Source organism: Rhipicephalus sanguineus, chromosome 11 (genome assembly GCF_013339695.2).
Source record: "Rhipicephalus sanguineus isolate Rsan-2018 chromosome 11, BIME_Rsan_1.4, whole genome shotgun sequence".
NCBI lineage: Eukaryota > Metazoa > Arthropoda > Arachnida > Ixodida > Ixodidae > Rhipicephalus > Rhipicephalus sanguineus.
In genome coordinates, this window is record NC_051186.1 from 139,010,716 (window position 1) to 139,029,418 (window position 18,703).

The following is an 18,703-nucleotide window of genomic DNA, read 5'->3' on the forward strand; positions in this document are numbered from 1 at the left end:
TGCCCAAAATACTTCTTTCCACATGACAGTGTGATTGCATAAACCACCCCCATCGTGCATGGCACGAACTGCATTTTGTGCTTCATAGTGCATGTATCTTTGCCCGCCGATCTAGGTTTATTTACTAGATTACACATCTTATTCAACGAGTTGTTTGCAGAAAAGACCACCCGCACGCCGTATCGCCCTGCTGCCTTTTTTATCCCATGGGCGACCTGATGAACGTAGGGGATTACTGCAAACTTATTTTCTGTTTGATTCTGTGGCTGATGAATTCCTACTTTCTTAATCTTTTTTACAAGCTGTTCGCATACTGAGATTAGGGTGGTTTGCGGAAAGCCGGCGTTCTTAAGACGGTCGAGCTGTTGCGAAAAGCTCTAGACTGGCAAGGCGGGGGCAGGACTTTTTGATAGCGGATTCTAAAGATGTCGTAGCTATGCCTCTTTTCACTAGCTTCGAATGCGCCGAAGCGTAATTCAAAACCGGTTTGTTCGATCTGGGTTGATACTGCCAGCATATGTGATGATTTGTGAAGGTTAACAGCAAGTCTAAAAACTGTATTCTTTGGTTAGTCGGCATCTCATGGGTGAAGCTGAGACCCATTGCTTCCTTTTCGAACGAGGCGAGAATATCGGTAACCTTCCTAAGGATTGCCTGCGACCTGATGACTATCAGGTAGTCGTCAACATACCTGAAGCACTTAACCACGGTTGTTGCCAAAGTTCCCTCGAGTGCTCGGTCAACCCGGCCAAGAAAAATCTCACTAAGTGTTGGGGCGACCTGGGAACCTATGCAAACCCCCTGTTTCTGAACCATGACGTCCCCCTCCCAGACAATAAAAGTAGAGCGTAAGTAAAAAAACAACAGTTCGAGAAAGCTTTCAACAGAAATTCTGCTCGCATTTCTAAACTCTAGCTCATCGTTATCCATGATACATTCTTTCACAACGTTCATCAGTTGATCTTGCGGAGGAGAATAATATAAATCCTTAACATCGACACTGAACGCTGTGCATGATTGAAGTTCACCTGTGCGTAGATAATCGACGACGTCTTCCGAGTTTCTTACTTTGAAGGGATCCACTATACGGAGCCCTGTTGAGCTCTTCTGCAAAAACCCGGACACAACATGCTGCCAGGTGTTTCTTTCAGACACCACTGTACGCAAAAGGAGTTCGGTTTTATGGGTCTTTATCATGAAGAAGACTTCTAGGTGCTCTCCCTTGTTCTTGTCTATTCGCCAAGACAAGTGTTCCAGGTTCATTTTAACCAACAATTTCTTTGCTTGGTCTTTAACTTTCTTGGGTTCAATTGGTACCTTTTTGAAGCTTTTTGCCAAAGCGGTTGAAGCCTTCATCGTGAACTGCCCTTCTTTCAAGAGGACAAAAAAACCCTGTTTATCTGCGGTCAGTAATTTAAGTTTTTCTTCTCTTAAAAATTTCACGAGTGGCTGAACTGCTAACCTTCGGCCCTTTCGGTTATCTTGGGATTTGACTACCACATCCATGCAGTCCGAAATACAACTGAACCTTTCATTTTCCACAACATGCTTGGCTACAGATCTAACAGTGGCGTTCATTCTAAAAAGACAGGGCGTGCAAACAAGGACACAAGAAAGAAGTCAGGACACCACAAACGCCGACTAACAACTGAAGAGACGCACAACGGCTGAAAAGAAAGAAGGCACGAAAACTTATCTGCGCATGCCCATGCAACAGGCCAGAGATTGTTGGAACATAAGAGATCGCTAACAGGAGGCTCACCTTCTAATCTATCTTTGCATTGTCGAGATTGTAAGTGCACGCCAAAATTCGATGAATGCGCAGTGTTGTACCGTCATAGAAATGAAGAAACGCGCCTGATGATTGAAGCATGGCATATCGAGAATAGTGGTAGCGCATGCGTGAGCCAACCGTCGATTAACTTGCATAAAGATGAAATCAAATGCCTTAACAGTTATCTTCCACGTAGACCGCCACGCGTGCCGGATTGATAGGTTCGCCTGTTGCATGGGCATGTGCAGATAAGTTTTCGTGCCTTCTTTCTTTTCAGCCGTTGTGCGTCTCTTCAGTTGTTAGTCGGCGTTTGTGGTGTCCTGACTTCTTTCTTGTGTCCTTGTTTGCACGCTCTGTCTTTTTAGAATGAATACTTACCAACTAGCTCAGCTCTCTGTTATTCTAACAGTGGCGATCTTATTCACAGGATTTAAACACGGTTCTAGGCAAAACTTCGGTCCAAGTTCTAGAATGTTCATATGCTTATCTGGAACGGTGATGTCGTTCAGCCTCTCCATTTCGAGGTAGCCCAGAGAGAGAGAGAATAAATGTTTACTTGGAGCAAGCGCGCTGTGCACCCAAGGTGGGCGGCCTCCTTATTCCAGGTAGCCGCGGGCCTTCGCCATCTCTTGTGCCCGTTGAACCAGGCTTCGCTGATTCTTCAGGTCTGGGTCCAATAACTTGGCCTCCCACTGCTCTTCGGTCAGTGTAGCGGTGCTAGGGTTTTGTTTGCATCCCCGTAGCATATGGCATAGAGTGTCCGGGACATCACAGTACTTGCAGATGGACAAGTGCTCAGTCGGTGAGATACGGTGAAGTAACATACCGTGAACGTAAGTGTTTGTTTGCAGCTTCCTGAGGGTTACTGCCTCTTCCCTAGTTAGGCTGGGGTGAGCTGGCAGATAAGTTCTTCGGCCTAGCCTGTTGTGCTGTAAGATGTCGCTGTACTTTTTGGTACATCATCTTTCCTCCTAAGTGCGTCCTGTGGGAAGGCCCGGTGAACATGAGCTCGGGCGGAAGCGTCGGCTGCCTCATTTCCCATCAGGGACTCGTGACCCGGAGTCCAAACGATGTACGTTTCTGGTAGGTTCTTCTTTGCTGTAGCTGTGAGTACTTCTAAGGCTTGCCTGGAAATTCTTCTTTTCTGAAAATTTCGACAAGCTGCTTGTGAATCGGTTAGTATGATTTCTTCCTCAGCACAGGTTGAGATGGCCAGGGCTATGGCTGTTTCTTCAGCCGTATCGATTTCCTTAGTTAAGATGCTAGCTGCCGTTCTCTCTTTTCTTTTACTGTCGACTACGCTCACAGCATGGGCTGGGATTCCTGAATACAGTCGAACCCACTTATAACGATCCCACATATAACGATCTATCGGTTATAACGACCATATTTGGGTGCACTTACGATTTTCCTATGCTAACCATTGAAGCTGCGTCCAGATATAGCGAACATTTTTCAAAGCCTCTTACTTTTACAACGAACACTTCGGACACGGTCGCGGTAAAAACATGGCGCATATGAAGCGAAAAAAAGTTAAGACATGCCTTCTTAAGCGTGGCAGGGGCGCGCGCTCGCGCGTGCCCCGCTCCAGTTTACTCGCGATTAAGATACCCAGATCGGCGAGCACCGCACGCAGATTTCGGATGCTGCGAGCGAGGTCGCTCACTTTCCAGGCATTTCTTCAGTGATAGAATGGCATTGAGGGAAAAAAAAATAGTTGGCAGCATGAAGCCTTGCGGTCAGCTTTCGCACGGTAACCTTTCCTGACGCCGTCCTCTGCAGCTACGACCGCCTGCGATGAACCAAACAATGCCTTGGAACGCAAGAAGGCATAAATGCAAGAAGTGATAACCGCGATAGCTTTACATCGCAAAAAGGTTCACTGCGTCCCTAAACTCGTCGACGTCACAATGTGCCGCGAAAAGTCGTCCGTCTTTTTGGTAACGGCAGAGACCGGTCGATCGGTGATTATAACTTCCGCGCGATTGCGGCGATGCCTTCGCGGATAAGCATCAGAAAAGAACGAATGCGAGGTGGCGGCCGTCGATGAACGTGAAATTATGCCTTATAGCCGACAACCTTATCACAGTCATCTGTAGATACTCGGCTTTGCGTGTGGCGTACGCCGTACACTGCGGATTGACGGCGGTACGAGCGCGCCATGCTGCCGTTTGCAAGTTCGCCGCCGCCGCGTCGTGCGAGACCGCTTTTTTTTTTTTTTTTAAGTGCGCGTCGCTTTGTAGAAACGAAAGTAGCTCGCTGTTGTTGAGCGGCGCGGGCACCGAGAAACGTCGATGCACTGACAGCGAGCGTATACAGCGTGTTTGACTAGGTGACAACTGAAGTGCGCCGCGCATCGTCGTGCAGGGCCGCGAGAGCATCGCGGAGACGTAGAGTGCGCGTTGCTTGGAAAATGCTTGTTTTCGCCGCGTTGAACGAAGAGGCTAGTCGCCGCACCCGTGCACGGTCCGGAGTGAAGCAAGCACGAAGAACGTACAAACGCGCGCATACGGCATACAGCAAGCGGCCCGGCAGTGACTCCGCGACCCGAGTAGGCGACGCGCTGCACGCAACTACCCAGGGATGATCGGCTCCACGTCGCGGTACCGCGTTTCGGTGAAACGGTGTCAGCTCATTGCAAAGGCGGTTAATTCACTCGTGAGCACGCAGCGGGCGTCGCTTCACGACGCGAAAAGGCTTAGCTTGTCACCGAAGGGGTTGTTAGCACTTTAATAAAAGTGCACAAAGAAAAAAAAAAACGGCTTGGCCGCTAAGCACACGTTTTTAAGGGCGAGTCCATATACAACGAACTACTGATATAACGACCACTTTTCGCGACACTTTCGAGTTCGTTATAAACGGGTTCGACTGTATTTTGCTGCATCAGTGTATCTTGTGTCCGGATTTCGGCCGTAGTCTTGTCGCAGTTTCTCTATTCTGGATTTTCTTCTTCCTAGATGGTAGGTAGGATGCATATTTCGTGGGATGCGGCTTACCGAGATGTACTGTCGAATTGTTGCTGGGATAGGCCTTTTCTCATCACATTGTTGTATGGCTTCAGGATAGCCTAATCTACAAAGTGTAGCCCGTCCTGTTTCAGTTAGTCTAAGTCGCTCGAGTTGGTTTACTTTGTGTGCTTCCACGAGCTCTTCCCAGGTGTTGTGGAGACCTAAGCATCGAACCTAAGTCGAACCTCGATATATCGAACGGCACGGCGATTGCGAAATAGTTCGATATATCCAGAATTCGATATAAAAAATCACGTAAAACATGCGTCAAGAACTTGTGGAAAACAACCAACGAACCAATCGTGGTGCAGTAAATACTCACTTGAAGATTCAAACAAAGTATTTATTGTGTTGGCTTAAAATACTGAAAAAGAGTAGCCTGCTTTTTGTTGGCAATGGCGTGTTTGATGACTGCGTCCTCAACATAGTCCAGGCGATCCACAAGTGAAAGGCCGGTGCCTTCAATCGCGCTGCAGTGGCGGCGCGCAAGGGCCAAAGCGGCTACGACCTCAGCTGATGTCGGGAGCGGGGCACCATCAGCGCTTGCGGGATCCACCTCGGCAGCGTCTTCATTCGGCTGCTCAGCGGTAGCTTCGGCGACGATCTCTACATCCGTTAGCTCCGCCGTTGTACCAGTGCTGTCGTCACCTCCAACGAAGTCTTCGATGCACATGCTTTGCGGCTCCGCACCAACAAAGCTCTCCAGCTTGCTCCACGTTTCGGCGAGCTCGCTTTCTTCATCTGCGCATGCCAACCCAGCTTCCTCGGATTCTTCCACTGATGCTTCGTCAGTGCGTCCACCGAAGCCCGCGTGCTGACTCTTCTCGGCCTTGGCCTTTATGTCGGCTTTGTTTTTGAGCAGAGTACTCAATGTGCTCCTTGGTATGCCTAACCCGTCCGCGACGCTCGTCTTCTTCTCACCATTCTCAACGCGCTGGATTGCTTCCAGTTTTGCTGCAAAAGTCAGAGTCGTCCGTTTCTTCGTGTCTGCAGCCATTGCTACACACACCACAACGCGCGGCAGGCCTAACACACGAGCACAACAACGACCGATGCGACGGATGCCTGGCGATACTATCAAGGAGGAGCTGGTGCAACAAGTGCAGTGCGTCGTTGCTGCAAGGCTGCGGCGTGCGTATGCCGCTACGTTCAAGTGGCGCACTCGGCGCCATTGATGTGTGCAGCAGTCGTAAACGCCCACCGCGCTACCGCTATTTTCGAGAGTTGCGGGAAAGCTCGCCGCCTGTCAACGGAGCGCGGGCGGTTTGGGGTGGCCGAGTTCGATATATCCATTATACGTCAAACTTCGTTCGAAATAAAAAAATGAAAAATGCATGCGATTTCCCACGTGATATAGGAACCGTTCGATATAGGCAATAATTCGATATGTCCGTGTTCGATATATCGAGGTTTGACTGTAGTCGCTGTGTGGAAGCACGTTCAGAGATCCCTATGGCAGTCTTGATGGCCTTTCTTATGAGGGTATTCGGTTTTTCAATTTCTGCATTCTTGAGGTCTAAATAAGGGGTCCCATAAGTAATTCTACTAATGATGAGCGCTTGGATGATTTTGATTGTGTCTTCTTCTTTCAAGCCATGCCTTTTGTTTGATACCCGTTGTACCAAGTGCGCGACTTGCGTGATGGTTTCTTGCAGTTTTGGTAAGGTGGCTGCGCCCAATCCGTCTTTGTGGATGTGCAGACCAAGGACTGTGAGCGAGTCTACTTTAGGTATTTGTACTCCATTCATCCAAAGCTCTGGTTCTGGGATTTCACCTATTGGTGGTCGTCCTCTTGTTCTAGCATTTAGTATAAGAAGCTCGGATTTTTCACCCAGAAGGTACCCAAAGCGACTAGCAGCTGCCCTCCGGGGCCCGTGAGCTCAGCTTCTTGAGGGTGAAGACGTGCCGGTATTCCAGAGAATGTGCTCGGTATGACAGAAACTTCAGTGCGGCTATCAACATTGAACTTGAGCAGTGACCTGTTGACTTTAACGTGAACGTACTTGGCCCGGGGCAGGTTGACTGGTCCAACCTCATTCAGTCTTCGTAATATAATCGACAGCGCAATGGGTTAAACACGGACAGAAAGAAGAGAAGGTTGTGTCCTTCACTTCTTTCTGTCCGTGTTTAACCCGTTGCGCTGTCGATTATATTACGATGAACATCCACCAACTAGCCCAACTCGCGATCCTGCTTCAGCATCATTCAGTCTTATAGTCGACATCGAGGAATGACACACCACTGCAAAGTGGCCCTTCTTTCAGCACTTGCTACAAAAAGCGGGCCTGACATTTCGTTCTCTGGTGGCACGCTCTGCCCCAGAAATGACACTCGCCCCCTAAGACTAAAGGTGACGTTTTGGCTCTTGCAGGGGGCCTTTGTTGCGGACCTTTTTTCTTTGCTTTTGTTGCATTCGCAGAGATGGCTAAAGACGCTGCACTCGCAACGGGGGAGTCACGCGCATTGTGCTCTCTCTCGGCGTCCTCTTGTTGGCTCGCTTGGATCAAAGCTTGTTCAAGACTGAGCCTTGAACACCTGCACAGTCTGTCGACAGCTTGTAGTCGAGCAAGCCACTCATTAAATTGTTGCGCACTAGCTGCTCCTTGACTTCTTTGGAAGGGTAGTTGCACCATCGCGCCATGACCCAAAGTGCAGTGTAGAAAGAGTCCTCGACCGGTTGCTGTGCCCTACAGTGAAACTCAGCGCTTTTGTACAGCTCGTTTGCCAGATGGATGTAGTAAGAGTTGAACTTTCCGGTCATTTGCTTGACATCCGCCATATCAGCCTGCAGCGAGCCGAGAATTTCTGCTGGCCCATGGTGTACAGCAGTGTGCGGACATGCACTTCTTCATCAGCAGTGTACAGGCCCGAAGCGTAGAGGTAGTCTTTGAACTGGATGAGCCAATGTTTTCACTGTGCTGGGTTGCTGAAATCGAAGGGCGGCGGAGGTCTGAGGTTTGCCAATGCAAACACTGGAGCCGGCGTACTTGTCAGTGCACTTACCACAGTACCATTCATCGTTTTGTCAATGTTGTTCATGCCATGCCCGGACGACCACTACGACTGTGCCAGTGACTGTTATCCACAGCATATACCTGCCCTGCTGGCATGCCCCCTTCCACCGTTGCGGTAGAAGCACACCCACTTCTGACACCATGTAGTGATCGTGCAGCCAAGTTTCTGGGCAGGCGATTGTTTAGGTCACTTTATTTGTGCGTCTTTTATACACAGCCAACATATGAACACCATAGACAGATAACATAGATAAGTTGCTAGTGATATCAGCATGGTTAGAAACACCCTCTACATAAACACCGTTTACACCACACACTGCAGACATTTCTCATACAGCAGGAAGTAAAAGCGTCACTTAGTAACTGTTTCTTTGTTCTCAGTGGCTGAACAGCAGGAGCGTGCGTGGCCTGCCCCAGAGGAGCCATGCAACGCAGGCTACACACTTTCGGCTGGGCTCATGTACGCGGCCCAGATGGTGGCTGTCCTTGCATTCTACCTGGATGTGCCTCTGCCCCACAGCCTCTGCTACAGGTTGGCTAGATGACAAAGCAGCCTTTCGAAACTGTTATTACTGAGGTTCTTTGTTTAAAATGATTTTCTGTGGCGGCACACAGGCGCGGCCATGTTTGATCACATGATCGTGACTCACCTTAGGCCAGTGAAGCGGCCGTGGCCGTACCACACAAGCTGGTTGCAGCAGGGTGTAAGCAACTCACACGCTTTCGCAGCAAAACATAGTTCTAAATGTAACGGCCTAAAGGTTGACAAGGTTGAGACATCTGTGTTGGTTTTTCACGTATGTGCTATGCTACAGCAATATGTGATATCTTTATTCTGCTTCGCATTTACATCGTATGCCTTTAATTGTATCAGCAGCCGCCAGTAACTCTGGCTACAAATCAACGTGGCTGCACCCATGCCGATGCAACAACTCGGTGCAATCCGAACTCACGGTTGCTACTTGCCCACTGTCCTGCCAGCAATCAATTAATGGTGCCATCGGCTATTGCTTTGTGTCATCTCAAGCTGGGGACAAAGCATCAGAAATGTTGTCTTTGTCATTGAGATCAGCTGTTTGTTCAGTCACGCCTGCTAAGCGTTGTCTCCAAGGATTTTTGAGTAGATCTTAGAAATAGTGCAAAATGACAAATACATTGCTCTCGAAGCTTCAGGACATAAATATAAAGCAAATGCAAGCATAGGTTTTGAACTCACGGACCACACAGCGCACAACAATGATGTGATAAATATGAGGTGGAAGGAACATGCTTCAATGGGTGCCGCCATGTTGTATGTTTCTGGCGCTGCCATCTGCTCATTCCAACGCATACGCCCAGATGCTATGGGGATACCGAGCAGATCATGCAGCGTGAATAAAGACATATTGAGCAGCGCTGCCCCAAGGCCATGGTGCCGGTGGTGGCATCTGTTTTTAATTGCAGAAACCAGCTGCAGAAAATAGTCTGTAGAATTGAAAGTGAAGGACAGACTTTCTTTTTACTATTTTTCTGTTCTTAAATGAATCACCAGTACAGGTAAGGGGACATATGGCCTGACATAGTGAAGCTGCACCAGGCTGAATGGCATTTAGCTTCGCTCAATTTTCGGCATATATATCAGCAGAAAATAGTACTGGTTCCAAGTAAACACCCTTATCCAATTTGAGCCTCTAGGTCTTTTAGAAGAGCCATGCCAAACCAAATGTTTAGCTTCGTTTAAATTTCTTTATGTATAAACATATATGCTAACATAGAGAATCACTGTGAGTCCTCATTGATTTTCAGACTCCTTTGAAACACGATGGGGTCCGTCTGATAAAAAGAAAGTCAGTACGATGACCACCAAAATGAGTAAATGGATGGTTTGTGGCATAGGTATCACTGCTCATCTTTACTTTGCCAAAGCGTCTCTCATGGTAAGAGAGATGGTTTGGCAAAGCACCTTGAATTTGTCCCTTTAAAGGCTTGCATTAGGATAAAGCCTGAGGAAGACAGTCTAATTAATTTATCCGCCATTGCAGTAAAGGGATCTCCAAGGTGAATGTATCTTGTTTTCATTTATCGTTAAAGAACTTGCTAAGCATGTTCTGAAAAAGCCAGTACTACATATTCCTGGGCCTCTTGCACTCACTTTCCGTAAGAGATTGTCTGGAGTAGAGGCCTCTTAGCTGAGCACACATCTTAGCTGCATAACCAAGGCACATTTTGCATGAATATATGGAGTGCTACATTATTCTTATTCTTTACTTGTCTGTTCAGTGTGTTTTATAGCTGGCTTTGTTCTCTTGAACTTGTTTTTGTTGCTCTCACATAATGCTGCTCAGCGTGGAAGAAAGCGAGACGTGAAACATGGATGCAAGAGACACAAATGTCATGATGAAAGAAAATAGTGCGAAAAAACGTAAGACAACACGAAGAAGGCTACAGCACAAGCGCTTAACTCAAACCTCAATATAACGAATTATTGGTTATAACGAAATAAATGAAGACTAGTCTTGTCATAGATACAGTGTTACAAATAAACGTTTATAACGAATTTTTGGATATAACAAAGTCATTTTCGTGACAGATGTGACTTTGTTATAATAAGGTTTGAGTGTACTAACAACTGAACTTTTATGAGAAAGACGAAAATGTATAGGAAGCCCAAACCATATCTTCACCACGAACAGAACCGAAAACCTCAGATGTGCGTATCCAGGTACGTTATCTCTGCCTTATTTAACGGAAGATGTTGTTTTTTCAGCTAAGAATAAGCTTGGTAGAGTATGCGCTGCTGTTGGAAGGAAGGTAGATGGGACTGCACAGAAATGGCATGAATGTAAGGTGAAACACAGGGACAGCTCTCCGGTTTGTGGCAAGGGAGTTGTGTATCAGGTGCCTTTCACGTGCGGTAAATGCTATATAGGACAGACAGGCCGCTGTCTGAATGCGCACCTGCAAGATCACTGTCAATCTTTCAAGGGTCAGCCTTCGTCTAATTTGGCCCTGCACTGCCGTGAGTGCAGGTGTACTCCTCGCTTGACTGATGCCAAAGTGCTCGCACGTCATAGGGACCAGACAGCACGTGAGCTCGTTGAAGCTTTTTTTTTTTCATTTTGAAAGCTGGAGATGACTGTGTGGCAAAGCCTTCCCTTGCATTAAATAAGGCAGAGATAACGTACCTGGATGCGCACATCTGAGGTTTTTGGTTCTGTTCGTGGTGAACATGTGGTTTGGGCTTCCTATATATTTTCATCTTTCTAATAAAAGTTCAGTTGTTAGCATGTGCTTGTGCTGTAGACTTCTTCGTCTTGTCACGTTTTTTTGCGCTATTTTCTTTCATCATGAATTACGAACTCGCCCAACAATCAGTTCTTCTAACAAATGTCATATGTGCTAATGACAGATTAATTGCACATAAAAGACCAGAAGAACTGCTTGGCTGCATTTGTCACAACCATAAGTGCATGCCCGAGTGCAATGAGTTTGAAGTTGTATACAGATGCAAGAATGAAGAAGATGGTCAGGCTTGGGATATAAATAGTAGTGCAAGCACATGTTGAAGCCAGCCTTCGGCCAACCAGCCAATTCGCACAAAGAAAAAATGAAATGCCTAAGCAGCTTTCTCTAATGCATAGTCGCACGTATGCTTGATTGGCAGGTGGTGCTACTGTGCCTGACCAGCACCTCAGTGCGCCCTTTCAGTTGACCTTTGGCATTCTTGTTGGCTTCATTTTGGAACAGCGCAAAAGGTGAAAGACACAGAGGAAGACTTAACAACACGTTTTAATTATAAAATAAGACCTCTGCAAGAAATTCAAGCACAAGTGAGGCAGTGCTGCGACATCCTGTAAAGCTGCCAACTATCTCAAATTTGGACTCTGTCTACCAAGTTTCAAGAAAAATAAAGCGTCGAAACATTCGGTGGTGCAATATTGAATAAAAATAAAACATTGCACTTTTGCTCAGCATTGTGCCTGAAGATAGCTGCAGCGCAATTCATGACACCTTTGAAGCACGCCGTGGACGGGCATCACACCACTGCACTGCCTGTGGTGCAAGTGTGAAGCTTTTTAGGGTCAGAGTCCTATTGTTTTCAAATTTCGAGTCATCAATGAATATTTCTGCACGCGTGTGCCAGAGCTCAATAACAACTACTGGCAAGCTTTCTGCGACTCTCTTAAGGCACCCTTAGCACCAGAAAGACTTGGGCTATTTTTCGTTGCATGCTAGACCCATCCAGCACGGAAACAAATAACGCCACGAGGAAACTCACTGGAGAGTACCCAGGCATGGGAGACGAGCTCATCCAACTGCTTAAGAATGCCTACACGGGAGAAGCACAGGCGCCCTCACTCAGCCCCAGAGACTATCACAGCTAAGAAAACGGCGATCTGGATGCCCCCACCACTTTCGCAGAACTCTATGCCGTGAATCGGACCTTCAAGAAAAACACTGCACCAGGCCCCGATCGGATTACGAACATGATGCTGAGAAACCTCATTGATGTGGCCATCCAACAGCTAACCCATTTCTATAACGACACGGTATGGAAACCCAACAGTCAGCTTCTCTCGGAATGGAAAACGGCCAACATACTTCAAATATATACAGCCAACTGCCAATTTTTCGGACGCCCGATTTTCCATGCTCGAAAATTCGGATGCTTTCGCGGCACCGTCACCAGCTCCATAGACGTCAATGTATAAGAACGTCCGAAATTTCGGACGCAGAAACTCTTTTGCGTCCGATTTTTCGGACTTTCTGCCCAAACTGCAGGCCTAAAAGGCATTATTTGAAGCCCCCACCTCCACCGCGTCTATCATCTCGTAGGTTCGAACCAGCGCTTTCGAGAGTCAATCTGTTTGTGACAGTAGCAGAGTCCGAAAGTCAGCTTTGCCTCAATGCCAAAGCGTTTTGGGGTGAAGCAGACCAGAAATTCAAAGGGGCCGCTATTACGGCATCGTGCGGCGATGTCATTACAGATAAGCAGCGGAAATAAGCGGAGGTGTGATGGCGGCAGCTGGCAAACGCGCCAGTATTTCTTAATCACTGACAACCCTTACGATAAGCATCTTCAGTTAACTGCTTGGTAGTGCATGTGACCAAGCACAGTTGCATGCATACTGCACGCATTTAATAGGCGAGAACCCAAATGTGCCGCGCCGCCATTCATGCTGCCTCTTTATGCAAGACCGCTAAGTGTGCCGAACAGACGCGTTGCCTTCATGGACGAAACCAGCTCTCCATTGCCGCACCCGTGTGCGGTCAGGAGCAAAGTGCGCATTGCAAACCCTTTCATGATAAATGTGTGTGTACGATACAGCAACAGCACAGTGATGGCGTCAGCTTAGTTGGCGACGTGCTGCACAAAACTAGAAACGATCGGCTTCACACGGCAGCAAATGCTGAGTATCGGCGAAGATTCGGCGATGTGTGTACGCATCGTTTACATGCGCACACACATCAGCGAAAGCCGAACGAGTCGTCTGCTCTTCCGCCAAAGTCTTTGTTTTCCGCGTCAACGTTTCCAAACGCTCCATGCGAGAGAGCCGTAATCTATCCCGCGCTTTGCTGGTATCAGCGGCGCTCATCACGAGATGCATTCTTGCAAGTGGCGCTTGGCATGTAGTTAAGCGGGGTTTGCGGCAGGTACCGAATGTATTTGCAAGAGCCTGGGTGCGCACCAAAATGCCTGATAATTGTACTGGGAGGCATTAAAGCTATTTCGGACATGGCTGTGGCGATTTGACCACTTGAGTGGAATAAAAGCGCATGAAGTCGTTTTTTCAGACTGCCCGATTTTTCGGCCGATTTCGCGGTCCCTAGGGAGTACAAAAAATCAGACATTGACGTACCGAAGCTGGGTAAACTGCGTGAACTACGACAATTACGGCTCATCTCACTCGCATCATGTCTGGGCAAACTTTTCGAGCGAGTAGTCCTCAACAGATTAGAGACACACATAGAGCAAAGCGACCTTCTTCAGTTCAGACAGTGTTCAGCTTCAGAAGAGGGGTATCGGCACAAGATGTCTTCCTGCTGAAAGAGGAAGTCCTGAACCCACCACTGGGAAGTCCGGACAGAACCTTGCTCGCACTCGACATTCAAAAAGCATTTGACACTACCTCGCACTCCATGATTCTTGAGGGGCTCAAGATGTCGGGTGTGAAGATAGAATATATATTGCTACTTGCAAGACTTCTTGAGCAGCCGTACCGCCCATGTTGGAATCAGTAGGACGCACTCACTCCCGTCCGACCTACTGGGACGAGGCACCCCTCAAGGCTCGATACTATCACCGCTCCTCTTCAATATAGGCCTACACAAGCTGGCATTACAACGGGAGAAACACCAAAATCTCGGGAGTGCCATATACGTGGATGACATCACGCTATGGGCCACTCGAGGCTCGTACCGCGACTGGCAAGACACCCTAAGCGCCATTGACACGGTCCAGGCATTCACGAAAGAAGCAAGCATGAAGTATTTCCCTTCCAAGTCGGTCTGCCTGTGTATCAGACAAGTGAACACACAGGCAAATAGAGCATTGATCCTACGACTCTTTCTCGATGGGGAACCTATCAAGAAGGCACCAAATATTTGGTTTCTCGGGATGTGCATACAAGAAACGGGCAGCGTCTGCATCGCGCTCTCCAAACCCAGGCGTGCCGTTGTCATGAGTAAAGGGGCACGGGGCGCGTGCCGGACTGTGGAATGCGTCGATGGTGTGCGGAGAATGGAAAGGTGCCCGATGGTGTGCACTAACACCACGTCCACACACGCCATTGGCCGGAGAAAGGCGCGTGCCACGCGACCCGAGCTGAGGTGAGAGACCCCAGAAGAAGAAGCAGCCATTGTTCGGTGGAGTCGGCAAAGAGCAAGGTGGTGCAAGCCAGCGTCGCATCCGCGACAAGAGCAGCAGGGCCCCGTTCTCGAGGCAGTGGCACGAGAGGCTCGGGAGCGTGACCGTCGACCTTGGTGTCATCCGAGTGGGGCTCCCCGGGCTTGCGGCAGCCTCATCACAGCAGTTTGCGGGGCACCTACAGCGCTACCCCAGCTCAAAAAGACGATGGCAACGCACTGACAATCACTGGAGAGCCATGTCGGCAAGTTCGAGCCAGTGGCACCAAGGAGAGGCCGAGAGTTAGGCCTAACCGGACGAGACCGACGTGCTCGACGAAAGACCGGAGGATCGATGATGAGGACGATCAGCGAGGCGGTGGATCGACGACGACGACTCTAAGACGTCGACAGGAGTTGCGACGACGGGCAGAGCGTCAAGTTCGACACAGCTTAGCATTTGTTCATATGTTACTTCTGGTTGTAAATTTTTAGTGCGTTAATTTTTGTTTGCCGTGGTGTGTTACATAAAGTTTGTTTGCCGTGACACCACGGTCTCCCGCTCGTCTCTCTCTCCCAACTCCATTCCACATTGCAAGCACTCCCAAGATACGTGACAACCGTACACAGCATCACCGCACTCATCAACAGAATCGCAGGCGACAAAGAAGGAATGACGGAGGCAGACACCTTGCGATTGGTGCAAGCCTTTGTCATTAGTTACATAACTTACGCACTACCCTTTCAAGCCAGGCGCTGCACCGAGACCGACCAGGTGGACAAATAAATTCCTATCGCCTGTAAGGCGGCACTTGGCTTTCCGGAGAGCACAAGCACAAAGCGCCTACTTGAGCTAGGGATGAAAAACACCCTCTTCATACTCACTGCAGCTGCGATCATCGCTCAGCGAGAACTTCTTAACGCGACGCCCCAGGGAGTGTTACAGTTAAAGCTGAAATTTGGGCTAGTTGGTCTTGACTTAAATACATAATATAGCGGAACAAAACAAGGGACAGAGAAAGAAGCACACAGGACGACCGCTAGACTTCAACTCATAGCGTTCTAGCAGTCCTAAGTTGAAGTCTAGCGGTCGTCCTGTGTGCTTCTTTCTCTGTCCTTGTTTTGTTCCGCTATATTATGTATTTAAGCCCCAGGGATGTTGTCTTTTGAGATGCCTGCACTACTCCCTTGCGCTGCAATTTTGCGGGGACGAGACTGAAATGCTACCACACGCACTGCGAGCATGGCTACATGTAGATCCTATTCCACGCAACATGCACCCTACGTGTGGTACCACGCAAGACAAAGACGAGCCAGGGCAACAGCTCTCCTAAGCAGGCAGGACCACCTGGACATGTATTTCGTGGACATAAGTCTGTACCCGCGCACGACAACACTAGGCGCCCGTTTCGTGGCAGTCGCGACGAATAGGGAGCGCACGACTACAGCTGCATCACTGTGCACATCGTCTGTCGCAACGGCAGAAGCCGCGACTATGGCCCTAGCCATAAGAGCTGCCGAAGCCAAGGACTGATCGGCACATATACTAACAGACTCACAGGACACATGCCACCTACACCTGCGAGCAGTTTTGCTGGCCAGCATCTTACACATCCTGGGGCCAACCCTCACACAGGACCATGGGATAACCTTGTGCGCGGGCACATGCCAGAGTGGACGGCAACAAACGGGTGAACCGCCTGGCTCGAGACACGGCAGACCGAGCTGCGGAGCGCTCTGCCCCAACGAACGCTCCCACACCTGGCATGCCACGAGAAGTCCTAGAGATGCAGAGGTTCGGACAGTGATCAAAGGCTCCTCACCATCCCAAGCTCAATAGGGGCCAGGCGAGGGACTGGCGCTGACTACAGACAAACACATTCCCCCACTTGAAAAGACTACACAAGATGTACCCCGACAGACAAGAATACAAATGCCCTTGATGTGAGGACACACCAACATTCCAACACATCACATACAGTGCCAAGACGCCCAGCAGATGCCGTCTCGCCGCTACTCATGAACTCACTCTCAAACTGGTCGTGGGAGGTGCAACTCTCCGAACTGGACTTCAGAAGCCAGCTGGCAACCCTTTAAGAGGCCCGGCGAACCACAGAAGCCAGTGGGGCCCTGGAATAGGGGCTCCACCCGTATGCATGAGCACAATGCAAGCTGCTCTTCTTCTGATAAAGTTGCTCTTCTTCTGAGTGACAATGAGGAATCATGCAGTCAAACTAGTAAAGATTGAGTTATTTATTGGATGAACTTCTGCCCAGCAACAGGAACACTCAAAGTACAAGGAACTAACACTCACAGTACAATGATAACAGCAAGCACAGTCGTCAATAATCTGAGCAGTGGGTGAAACGGAGCATTTATATCAGCATTTTATATGCAGTCGAACCCGTTTATAATGAACTCAATAGTGCCGCAAAAAGTGGTCATTGTGTCAGTAGTTCGTTGTATATGCACACGCCCTTAAGAACATGCACCTAGCGACCAAGCCATTTTGTTTTCTACGCATTTTTATTAAACGCATTGCGAATGGAAGCATGGCGCGCTTGTACTACCTCCGTCCATCCGCACAGTTTACACCACACGTGCAGCCGAGTAGATGGCTGCAGGTGACTGTCGTAAGGTTGTTGGATAAGTCATAATGGCATGTTCATCGGCAGCCGCCACCTAGCTTTCGCTCTTTTCTTATGCTTATTTGTGAAGGCATCGCCGCAGTCGCGTGGTAGTGTAATCATTGATAGACCAGTCTCTGCTGTTACTGAAAAGACGGAGTACCTTTTGCAGCACATTGTGGGATCGGCAAATTGAGGGGTGCAGTCAACTTTTATGGGACAAAAAGTTATTGCGGTTATCGCTTCTTGCATTTACGGCTTACAGTGTTCCAAATTGGTTCATCGTAGGCGGTCGTAGCTGCAGAGAACGCGTCGTTGGAAAAAGTTGCCGTGCGAAAGCTGACCGCAAGGCTTCATGCTGTCTTCTGTTCCTTTTTTTTTATTTCTTCACTGCCGTTCTGCCACTAAAGAAACTCCTGGAAAGTGAGCAACGTACCTCACTCGCAGCGTCCGAAATCTGCGTGTGGTACTCGCCAATCTGGGATATCTTTGTCGCGAGCAAACTGCAGTGAGCCTCTCTCATGTTTTAGAAGGCACATCTAAATTTTTTTTTGCTTCGTATGTGCCACATTTTTGCCGCGACCGTGTCTGAAGTGTTCGCTGTAAAAGTAGGATGCTTTGAAAAATGTTCGCTGTATGTGGATGCAGTTTCAATGGGTAGCATAGGAAAATCGTAAGTGCTCCGATATATGGTCGTTATAACCGATAGATTATTATATCTGGGATCGTTATAAGTGGGTTTGGCTGTAAGTGGCATTGAACATTCCAGCATTATCAATGGTGCTCACGTAAGTTCCAAAATAAACTCAACTACTTGTGTTATGCACACAATCTTGGAACATTCTAAAACAGCCATGAAGGTTCCCATGCATTCTGGTGTTGCCTGCACCGAGCAATAGTATTTTGTTTTGTTTGCACTGATGCTTGGTCGCAATGAAAATAACAAGCACGTGTGTCTTTATGCTGTGATTGAGATGCCTTGAGCAAATTTGGTGTTTGAATATTACAGCATCGTGCCTAACACATTGTGGCATTCGTATGCATACAGGTAGCATAGACGTGTGAAACACAGGGGTGGTAGTGTTGATGAAAATTCACTTATCTATAACTGCTATCAAAGTAATTTAGAATGCAGTTAAATGCTGTTAAGTTGAAGCTGTAAAAATGGGAATTCCAGAGAAATGAAATTGCAAAAACAATGGCAGCAGCATTTTGGGCAAGTTGGTGGTCCATTACTTCAGCACGACTGCGCAACAAAAAAGACACTGCCAACAGAGAAGAAGACACACCCAGCGCAAACTTTAAACTAAATTTATTGTGCCACTGAATCTGTTTATATACTGATGCAGTATTCATCATTACGCATGCGTGTACACGGTTGTATATTGATGCAACATAGACTGCATATGCGTGCACATTGAATAAAACAACAGTTAAGAGTTAGAAGATGCTGTC

General features: G+C 48.2%; 1 protein-coding gene across 1 annotated transcript in view; it reads left to right on the plus strand.

Annotated features, from left to right (window-relative positions):
• LOC119374759 (beclin 1-associated autophagy-related key regulator) overlaps window positions 1-18,703 on the plus strand; it is a 198,422-nt gene that overhangs the window by 112,661 nt on the left and 67,058 nt on the right. Inside the window, exon 8 of the mRNA XM_049411003.1 lies at window positions 8,178-8,328. Coding sequence (XP_049266960.1) covers window positions 8,178-8,328 — 151 coding nt within the window. The remainder of the gene's footprint in view (window positions 1-8,177; window positions 8,329-18,703) is intronic.